Source organism: Haliotis cracherodii, unplaced genomic scaffold (genome assembly GCF_022045235.1).
Source record: "Haliotis cracherodii isolate W230 unplaced genomic scaffold, xgHalCrac1.p SCAF_14, whole genome shotgun sequence".
Lineage (NCBI taxonomy): Eukaryota > Metazoa > Mollusca > Gastropoda > Lepetellida > Haliotidae > Haliotis > Haliotis cracherodii.
In genome coordinates, this window is record NW_027266269.1 from 23,522,752 (window position 1) to 23,534,736 (window position 11,985).

At 41.7% G+C, this 11,985-nt stretch overlaps 1 protein-coding gene across 1 annotated transcript in view; it reads right to left on the reverse strand.

The window, feature by feature from the left end:
- Window positions 1-7,853: 7,853 nt before the first annotated feature.
- LOC139460640 (uncharacterized) overlaps window positions 7,854-11,985 on the reverse strand; it is a 7,856-nt gene continuing 3,724 nt past the window's right edge. The window contains exons 3-4 of the mRNA XM_071242107.1: window positions 8,931-9,863; window positions 7,854-8,080 (exon numbers count right to left, since the gene is read on the reverse strand). Coding sequence (XP_071098208.1) covers window positions 8,010-8,080; window positions 8,931-9,863 — 1,004 coding nt within the window. The 3' untranslated portion in view covers window positions 7,854-8,009. The remainder of the gene's footprint in view (window positions 8,081-8,930; window positions 9,864-11,985) is intronic.

Genomic DNA, 11,985 nt, shown 5'->3' on the forward strand with positions numbered 1-11,985 from the left:
GTAAGGAAACGATTACATCCTCTCCGGTTCCTTGCCAGCGTTTATTAAAAGATTATTTAATTTAAAAAATCGAAATATATTTTTGTTTCTGAGACTACATGATTCAGGCACATTTTCTGTCGGCGTTTCAAAACATACAAGGGGTGCCGGGGTAGCCATGTAGTTAAATCGTTCGCTCGTCACTCCCAAGCCTGGCACCCATGAATATCCGGGGTAGAATAGGACTGCGGCAAACCAGGTTTGTCGTAACAGGCGACTATGCTTGTCGAAAAAGGCGACTTACGGGATCGGGTGGTCGGGCTCGCTGATTTGGTTGATGCATGCCATCGTATCCTAATTTCGTGGATCGATGCTCATGATGTCAATCACTGGATCTGGTCCAGACTTGAGTATTTATAGACCGCCGTCATATAGCTGGAATATTGTTGAAATTGACGTTAGCAAACAAACAAGCAAAATATTACTGGTTCCCCCCACTGTGATATTAGTACAAGTGGTGCAAAACAGGGGTTGCCGCAGACCTATTCTACCCCGGATCTTCACGGGTCTGAAAAGCTTAGTAGTGGAGAGATGAGGCGAAGATATTCATTAATCGTGGCGTTGTTGAATGAAATGAGGTCATCGGTATGCACATTAATCTCCGGGAGTAGCCTGAAATAAATTATCTCTCCACTTAAAATTAAACCTTCCAGTGATTATACGTGTATCAGTTATTCAATGTGGTAATGAGAATTGTTGTAAAACCAGAATTATCTTCTCAGCCAAATTAGGTCAAATTTTATGTCTGATCCATTATCGTTAGAAATTACGTCTATGTGATACGATGTAATTCTGCCAGGTTATTGCTTTGATATCCGTAAGACCAAACACACTACCGATCAAAAGAAACCATATCAAAGTTAAATTTATTGGAATTTGAATTCGAACACGAAACCCAGTTGCCAGATCATATAAATCCAACAGAAGAAATGCTTTAGGCAACTGAATTAACGTAAACTGACTATTGGCTTAAATTGGAAACGTGGGTGCAACATGCATATTGGTTAAATACTGGAATACTGTTAAAAGCGGCGTTTAACCCAACTCACTCACTCACTCACTCTTGTCTATTTATGTCACGCCTGATATAAAGTTTGGTTCAGTTACTTTTGCTTGTCAGTGTATTATGTTTCTTCTAAATATTTTCTCAGTATGACTCTGAAATAACCAATGGAAAAGATTCTTGGCATTTGAGGATTCAAAACGAAAATCCGGCTTTCATATTTCACGGGACGTTAACTGTGCAGGCAGTACATCTCTGTATCAATTGTACAGATAGTATATCTGTGGAGGTAGTATATTGCTATATAAACTGTGAAGGTAGTATACCTATATATCCAATGTGGACGTAGTATATCTGTTTATCAACTGTACCGGTAGTATATCAACTGTACCGGTAGTGCATCTCTGTGTCAAGTGTCAAGGAAGTATATCAAATGTGGATGTAGTATATTTCTCTATCAGCTGTGAAGGAAGTATGCCTATATATCAAATGTGGACGTAGTATATCTGTTTATCAACTGCACCGGTAGTACATCAGCTGTAACGGTAGTACATCTCTGTGTCAAGTGTTAAGGAAGTATACCAAATGTGGATGTAGTATATTTCTCTATCAACTGTGAAGGAAGTATGCCTATATATCAAATGTGGACGTAGTATATCTATATATCAACTGTGCATGTAGTATATCTCTCTATCAACTGTGAAGGAAGTATACCTATGTATCAAATGTGGACGTAGTATATCTATATATCAACTGTGCATGTAGTATATCTCTCTATCAATCGTGAAGGAAGTATACCTATATATCAAATGTGGACGTAGTATATCTATATATCAACTGTGCATGTAGTATATCTCTCTATCATCCGTGAAGGAAGTATACCTATGTATCAAATGTGGACGTAGTATATCTATATATCAACTGTGCATGTAGTATATCTCTCTATCAACCGTGAAGGAAGTATACCTATATATCAAATGTGGACGTAGTATATCTATATATCAACTGTGCATGTAGTATATCTCTCTATCAATCGTGAAGGAAGTATACCTATATATCAAATGTGGACGTAGTATATTTATATATCAACTGTGCATGTAGTATATCTCTCTATCAATCGTGAAGGAAGTATACCTATATATCAAATGTGGACGTAGTATATCTATATATCAACTGTGCATGTAGTATATCTCTCTATCATCCGTGAAGGAAGTATACCTATGTATCAAATGTGGACGTAGTATATCTATATATCAACTGTGCATGTAGTATATCTCTCTATCAATCGTGAAGGAAGTATACCTATGTATCAAATGTGGACGTGGTATATTTGTATATCAACTGTACCGGTAGTACATCGACTGCGAAGGAAGTATACCTATATATAAAATGTGGACGTAGTATATCTCTCTATCAACTGTGAAGGAAGTATACCTCTATTTAAAATGTGGACGTAGTATATCTGTATATCAACTGTACAGGTAGTACATTTCCATATCAACCGTGAAGGAAGTATACCTATATATCAAATGTGGACGTAGTATATCTGTAGATCAACTGTGAATGAAGTATACCTATATATCAAATGTGGACGTAGTATATCTGTAGATCAACTGTACATGTAGTATATGTCTGTATCAACAGTAAAGGAAGTATACCTATATGTCACATGTGGATGTGATATATCTGTATATCAACTGTACGTGTATTACATATCTGTATCAACTTAGAAGGAATTATATCAACTGTGGAAGTAGTATATCTGTGTATCATCTGTGGAGGTATCATACCTATATATCATCTGTGGAGGTAGTATATCTGTGTATCATCTGTGGAGGTAGTATACTTATATATCTGTGGAGGTAGTATATCTATATATCATCTGTGGAGGTAGTATACTTATATATCTGTGGAGGTAGTATATCTATATATCATCTGTGGAGGTAGTATACTTATATATCTGTGGAGATGGTATATCTGTGTATCATCTGTGGAGGTAGTATATTTATATATCATCTGTGGAGGTAGTATATCTGTGTATCATCTGTGGATGTAGTAAACCTATATATTATCTGTGGAGGTAATATATCTGTTTATGCAGGTGCATTGTTTGGCGCGGCATTAAACAAGAAACAAACAAACATGCTGCATCAATTCCAGACACATGGATGGAGTCAACAAGATGCAGCTCTCATACCTCCAGTACATCCTGCTCCTCATCCTGGAACACGGCACGGATGCAAAGGACAAAGTCAGAAGCCCGGTCGGGCCCCAGATGTGCGACACGCTATGTCGGTATACGTATGGCTGCTCTGCGTATGTGTTCTCGAGAGCTCACCTCACCTGCTGTGTTGCCTGTCAACAGTCTGACTTGGGTGACCTGACCGTGGATGTCAACAACACTGAGGTTAGAGATGGCAATACATGAATATAAACATCAGATCCTTTTCTTTAAAATTGTACGAGCTGACAGTCAGTTATATGACCCGACCTATCATATCAACGACAAAACACAGAGTCCTCGTTCTCGAGCAACGAAATGAATGCACTATACACTGGAAGAGTAGCTCATAGTTTGGTATTTTCTTCTTAACAATAATATAAATATAAATGCCATTGTTGGATACGAAACTGATGGCCAAAAAAAACTTTACCATAGTTGTAAATCACTCTAGTTTAAAAGCCACAAGAGTTGGATACATGAAGTAAAATGCATTTAAAGCATTAACAAAATCTGTCATTCAGCATCTGATATCGGCATGACAGTTTCCCGAATTGAGATGGGTTACCATCAACAAACTTTCAACGCAATGTACAAAGGGCGCATGCATCTAACATTGCTCAAGTTCAATGTCACGTTACGGTTATAGCGTGTGTGACCACCCCGTGCCACAAGACGCCCATCTCAATCTCTGACGACGATGTTGCACTGTCAATAACTGTCCTCTGTAAGGTCTGTGAGCCCTAATCCCTTGAGCCCTGAGTCGCCTGGCCACTGTCTGTCGACAAACCATATGCCCTAAGACATTTGTCACTGATGACGTCACTGTCAGGAATCGATTCCGGAGATGCAAAGTACGCAAGTACTGGTCTTCATTAGGCGTAGTTACCCTGAATGTGTCTGTTCGTGGCATGTCTGATGTCTGCCCGGTATGTCTTTTACATCAGGTCAGTAACAGCAACACGGGAGCAACCAAACGTTCTACAATATGGGCATGGATGGCTCAGTCGTGTCAGTCGCTGCATCTCTGTGGTGTTATATTTTATCAGGTTGAGTCTCTGACATGCTGTCTGTATCATTTATATACTCTTACTACACGTGTCGTCTCGGCTGCCCTAGCGGCACGTGTCTTTCATTTTTTCGCAGTTTGTACAAATAGACGTGCCGTGAACGTGTATCACTTTCTGCATAGCATCGTAGTGTTTGGACGATGAGTTTTGCATTGATGTAGTTTGACCTTTTGTTTTTATATTTTTGCAATGTGGTAAAGTTTCATTTGTCCCTCAGTTTATCTATATTCTAATGCACATCTATCACTTACAGTTTCAAGACAGAGCTGTCGACACACCATGTGAACACCTTTCTATGATTATCTACAGCAGACGGGGGAAGCTACGCTGTGCCACTGGACAAGATGGTAAGATGCATTCCATAAATTGTCTTAGTTGTCTCCCTTTGTTGTACGATTAACGGTTTATCTCATATTTAACAAGATGTCGGTTATACTTTACAAATAAAAATTTACAAACAAACAACGCACTTTAATATGATTAAAGGAAAATGTTTTTTATGTTATGCATTGTTTAGATGTGTAAAAGTAACAAATTGATTATAACAAGCTATTGGGTGAAGGGCGCATTCAAAGTTTAACTAACCAATCAACCTTAGCTCTCTAGCGATTCGACCGCGTTAGCTAAACTGGCAAGACTAACGGAGCGACACGTGTTCATGGTAGCTTCGCGTCTTCTGTCGGCGATGACGTATGTACACAGTGCCCTGGTAATGTACAGTAAACTACGGTTTTAACGAACTCAAAGGGACCACAGATTTTAGTTCGATATAACCGTAGTTCGTTAAAAGCATATATACAGCAAATGGCCGGGAGCAAAAATATGTTCGTTATGTCCGTCAGTTCGTTATAACCGTCTTCGTTATAAACGAAGTTTACCGTTATTTTTCAGTGTTACTCGGGACATCAATGAAACCAAAGCGAAATGCGGGGCTGTTGATTACACAATACCTGTCAGACCGGCCAGGCGCTGTCTACCGTTATTCAATGACAGAGAGGTCATATGACGTCTACACCAACGTAACCTTCACACTCGTCAAGGCCATGGCGTACTGTGCCACAACACGTACCTTACTGACGTCTTCGGCTCAACCAGATAAACTTTTAATCGCGTACATGGAAAACAGCACTTCAAATCTTATACAGGGGAAGGTGGTATGCAATGCAATGACTTTGGACAACACGAGGGGTATATTTGTACTTGCCATTCTTAGTACCCAGCTTGGTATATACACACTGGCTACAAATGGGACGTCATTCACGTTTATGTTTAATGTCGTATTGCAAAGATTTGAAAGGGGCGACTACCCTTCGGCTATATCGATGGACACGGTGCGTGACTTAATGTACGTGTGTCTCCCGCACCAGATTCTCTCAGTGGATTACGCGGGAAAGACAAGGGTCGTCTACAGGGGAGTGGCTTTGCATAGCATGTCTTTAAATCCTTCAGAAAATGCGCTCTATTTCGGACGGAGTGTATTCATCAAGAAACTGACGCTGTTGGAGAAGCAGGTCGAGAGACTGGCCACAGTGTGGAGCCCGGTGTTCAGTGTTCTGTATTATAAAGACCATCTGTTTTATAGTTTACGTTTCTCTGGATTTATCTACAGCATCCATGTGAAACATACAAACAGAACATTTTCACTTAAGATTGGACGAACGCGAAATATGAAGCGGTTAATTGTGTGTCTCATTCCCTAACTTTTGGACCAACCCTTTCATATTTGTCAAAGAAATAATGTGTTCCAGAAAAAAAGGAAAAATAAATTTTGCCGAACGTTTAACAAATACACACTTGCACGCACGCACGCACGCACGCTCGCACACATACACACACCTCCTCCGATTATAATAAAGAAAATTAATTTGAAGGCACACACCGCCTCTGCATAGCTGCACATGTGTAACATTACTTACGTGGGTAAATATTGTGTATGTGTACGGGGGTATTATAACATATTGTATCAAATACATCAACATCGAATTACAATTTCTTGTTTGTTTGTTTGTTTTTTACTGCCTTCAAACATTGGTGCATAACACTGAATACGTTCGTTAACCCGGCAGTTTACCGTTCTCAATCTGTAACCGTGGTGGTGACGTTATACAGCGTGTGTTATATTTTGATTTATCATCTCTCTGTTGGGGAAATGCTCGAGTGAGTGAGTGGTTTGACGCGTTTACACGTGTCAGCAATATTGCATTAATGTAGGTCAAATGCTGTCGTAAGTACCAAGGTTCAAAGGTGAAACCAGAAACGAGGAAAAGTGGCCATTACTTACACGCTTTGATCTCGAGGAGGACATGGGTTATCTCTCACTGAGATGTTTCGATAAGACGTCTTGATTAACCCATATAAACTGATTATCTCCTCGAGTGAGTGAGTGAGTGAGTGAGTAGGATTTCACGCCGCTTTTAGCGATATTTCAGCCATGCCAGGACAGGGGAACGACAGAAATGGGTTCAACACACAACAGCAAGAAGTAAATGAGTGAGTTTAGTTTTACGCCGCTTTTTGTAATAGTCATTCAAGGACGCTGGAACACCAGGAATAGGTGGAACACCAGGAAACGTATTGTAACTATATTTGTCAGTGTTAGTGACGGAGCACCTCGATATCCTGTGTACTAAGTATAGAAGAAAACACAGACGTTTTGGTTGAACATGTAGAATCCGAAGAGAAGGGAATGGCACAAGGGCAGAAGGGCCGGGGGTTTACATTATCTACGAAAACCGAGAAGTGTTTTCTCTGACTTGTATACCAACGAAACAACATGTATTAATATCTGTTTAATTTATGTATAAATGTGTTACGACAGTCTAAAGAAACGCTCGTAAAATATATCTGCCTAGGATATAATAATGTTATACGCTTAACATGATACCTTCAAACACACACACACACAAAACCAAAAAAAAACAATAATTAAACAAAACACAAACACACACAAAAAACACGCACGCACAAGCACACAAAAATATAAAAGCCGCACACACAGGATACGATACACACACATACAAAACAGATACACAACGCGCACACAATAACACACACAATAACACTAACACAAAATAAACTCACGCATACACACACGCGCGCGCGCGCGCTCACACAAACACTCAGAGCTTTACCTGCACAGATTCTAAACGGTGCATGAAAAAGGCATGTACAAGCAGGTTTAAAAAGTGACCATTTTTATTTACAACATTTTGATGTACAGTAATATACATATGCGGCTGGGAATTTATCGACAAAAATAAAATAAATTGTCCCAGAAAATTCAACAAAATAATTACGCTTCAGACTGTTGAATAAACATTATATGGTTGCAAGGTGTTTTTCTTAATAAAAATTCATGGACAGTTTCCGATTATGGTTACAGTTAGAGTGTGTGAGTGAGTTGGGTTTAACGCCGCTTTTAACAGTATTCCAGTTATATGACGGCGTGTCAGCTTAATGAGGGAGGAAAGCCTCGAAATGATGTAGGTCTCAGACGTTTACTACATCGGTGAAACCCACGAGCACGGGTATGGTGCTGACCAACCTAGAAACATAATTGGGGCGAAACGGGATTCGAACCCACAATCATAGGTTTCTGGCCTGTCCAAGGGACGCAACTCTGCACAGTTAATCGCGGCGCCTTAGACGACTGGGCCACCCATGCCCCCTGTCACAACTAGAAAGGAGGGCCGTTCTTGACGTCAGTTCTTGTTTCCTCATAAGGCGGGGGCTGTTCCGCTGGGGAGCCTGAAACACAAACAGCTGAGTTTCAGTAAGGCCATGAAAATAGAAATGTTTCTGATCAGAAATTTGTTTTCATAATTATCTAGAAACCAGGTTTTATGTTGTATTTTTATTTTTTCCACCACCCGGAATTCAAAACCAAACTCTCCCGTCAAAATCACGACAATTATGACGTTCACAGTTCTAATTTTAAAACCGGATTATTATGCTGAAGATTGCATGCTGTCAAACAACAAACAGACAAAAACCAAAACTGAAACATCTCCAACAAACAAAACTTGAGCATGACATGGTTTGATTTAAATGCAGGGCGTGTTGCTAAATAAAAATGTGAGTGAGTGAGTGAGTGAGTCGGGCTTACAGACGCTTTCAACATTATTCCAGTTATATCACGACGTGTCGGCATAATGTGGGAGGAAAGCCCGAAGTGATGCAGGTCTCAGACGTTTACCACTTCGGTGAAACCCACGAGCATGGGTATGGTGCTGACAAACCTAGAAAAATAAAAGGGGCGAACTGGGATTCGAACCCACAATCATAGGTCACACGAGCCTTTATGCCTGTAGATTATCAAATGACCCTGACTTTTTTACAATACGTAAACCTCATGATTCCGGGTTAGAATAAGTCCCCGCGGTCCCCAGTAGATGTGATATACCGCTAACTTAAATGATAACGTGTCATTGAAACCCGGCAACGCGGATCGTTGCTGAAAATATCGATCACTGGGTTATATAATCCAGACTCAATTATTTACAGACTGCCTTCATATACCTCGAATACTGCTGAGTGAGGTGTAAAAACACGAACAAATAAACCATTAAGTATATAATGCATGTTGAAATATACCTACCAGAATTGGGATCGAATGCCGCGTTAGAAACTCCCGGGTACCCATTTGTCGCCTGTGGTTGTTGATACCCCTGTTGTTGATATCCCTGCGGCTGTTGATATCCGTGTTGTTGCTGGTACCTCTGTTGTTGCTGGTATCCCTGCGGTGCCTGTTGTTGCTGGTATCCCGGCGGTGCCTGGTAGCTAGGTTGTCCAGGAATGATGCTCTGGTAACTCCGCTGGTAGACCTGGCCTTGGTACTCATACGGTGGAGGCAGTGCCTGGTTGGGCGGGTCCATGGTTGGCCCTCCTGGGAGCGTGGTCGCCACAACAGTCTGCCCAGTCACCGTCGTCGTGACGACTCCTCCAAGCTGTCGCCGAGCCTGCTGTGCCAGTAGCTGACGTTCAACGTAGTTCCGGTTGAAGTCTTTAACCAAGCCAGGCAAGCGGCACACATCAACGAGCCAACCGACCCCAAATAAGCCAAGCGTCAAGAAATACAACAATCCCCACAGCGGCCGGCCGAGATAGAAGTGATGAGCTCCGCTCAAGCCGTATGTGAACCAGAGAATATAGACATCATCCACGTGCCTCAGTCCGGCGTCTCTTTCCCCTGCATTTATCTCGTTTGTCCTCCGCACCAGACACGGCATCCGGAACAAGTCGTACAGCCACCCCAAGCCCACCAAGCCTAGTGTTAACGTGTACAAAATGCCCCAGAATGGCCTGTTGAGATAGTAATGGTGAGCGCCAAGGAAACCAAGGGGAGACAACCCGAACATGTAGGCTTCGAATACAGATTTGGGCGGCTTGTACCCTGGTGGGAAGTCGTTCACCTCTCTCACGAGGTACGGCATCCGGAAAAGGTCAACGAGGAAGCCGATTCCGAAAAGGCCAAAGGTCATCAGATACAGGATGCCCTGGCCGGGTTTCCTCAGGTAGAAAAGATGAAAACCTGGGGGTAGTAAATTAGGAGTGAGTGTATTGCAAACAAAAACAACAGAATCCATGGTTATCATAAGAAATGAAAGCAACTGACCTCTACTCTCTGGCCATAGTCAGGAAGCGTTCATAAAATATTTTATACATGAATAACCACTGTCTACTTCCTTTTTTGTTTGTTTTTGTTTGTTTTGTTTTTGTTTGTTGTTTAACGCCGCACTCAGCAATATTCCAGCTATATGACGGCGGTCTGTAAATAATCGAGTCTGGACCAGACAATGCAGTGATTGACAGCATTTATCCACGCAATTGGGATACGATGACATGGATCAACCAAGTCAGCTAGCCTGACCACCCGATCCTGTTAGTCGCCTGTTACGGCAAGGATGGGTTGCTGAAGACCAATTCTACCCCGGATCTTCACGGGTCAGTATGGTGGTGACAAACCTTGAAACATGATCAGGGCGAAGTGGGATTCGAACGCAAGATCAAAGTTTATGACAAGCCTAAGGGACAAAACTCTGCACACCCCCTCACCATCAGAATACCACCAACGCCATTATTTGCAGTATCAACATTATCAATAACATTCAAAATATATCAACAATATCATTGGTGGATTTATCGAAAACATTAAGAAAATATCAACAATATCGTTGGTAGAATCAACATCATCAACACCATCTCTAACATCATAGGGGGCACGGGTGGCCCTGTCGTCTAAGGCGCCGCGATTCGCTGTGCAGAGTTGCGTCCCTTGGGCACGCCAGAAACCTATGATTGTGGGTTCGAATCCCGGTTCGCCCCGATTATGTTTCTAGGTTTGTCAGCACCATACCCGTGCCCGTGGGTTTCACCGAAGTGGTAAACGTCTGAGACCTGCATCACTTCGGGCTTTACCTCCCACATTAAGCTGACACGCCGCGATATAACTGGAATACTGTTAAAAGCGGCGTTAAACCCAACTCACTCACTCACTCACTCACTCACTCACTCACTCTAACATCATAATACCCCAGTTCATATATCCCAAATATTTCAAACATATCAACAATGCCATCAGTAGTATCGCAACAATAGAATCAACAATTAGATCAACAATTTTATTAGTATCATCGCCATTTTCGTATGATTGATTGATTGATTGTTTGTTGTTCAACGCCGTACTCAGCAATATTCCAGCTATATGACGGCGGTCTGTAAATAATCGAGTCTCGACCAGACAATGCAGTGATTGATATCATTAGCATCGATCCACGCAATTGGGATACGATGACATGCATCAACCAAGTCAGCGAGCCAGACCACCCGAACCCGTTAGTCGCCTCTTACGACAAGCATAGTCGCCTTTTACGGCAGGCATTGGTTGCTGAAGACCTATTCTATCCCGGATCTTCACGGGTCCATTTTTTAAAGAAATTTTAATACATCAACAATATCAGTGGCTGTATCTGTATTACAAAACAATGAAACAGTTACTTTTGAACTTTATTATTTACGTATTTCATCAACATATCAAAAAAAGGGCGTCCCTATCAATTGTAAAACAACATTTTGTCAAAACCTAGAGCCTTATTTGTCAGGTGCCGTCAATGTGTCTACGTCATTTTTACATCGTGGTACAATTATCAAAACGACCTTGTTACGACGCAGGGTCGAGCGTGTCGCAGTCAATTGACACAGAACATTGGTACTACATGCTTGCTAAGCTATCGGTGTCATATCAGTGGCGTATCTTCGTTATCTAGATCATACCAGTGTTGTCTTAGCGTACGTGTTTTGTCCACGTCAACTATATCCCGCCAACGTTGCCTCAACGTACATCCGTCTATGTCAACTATATCCCGCCAACGTTGCCTCAACGTACATCCGTCTACGTCAACTATATCCCGCCAACGTTGCCTCAACGTACATCCGTCTATGTCAACTATATCCCGCCAACGTTGCCTCAACGTACATCCGTCTATGTCAACTATATCCCACCAACGTTGACTCAACGTACATCCGTCTATGTCAACTATATCCCGCCAACGTTGCCTCAACGTACATCCGTCTATGTCAACTATATCCCACCAACGTTGACTCAACGTACATCCGTCTATGTCAACTATATCCCGCCAACGTTGACTCAACGT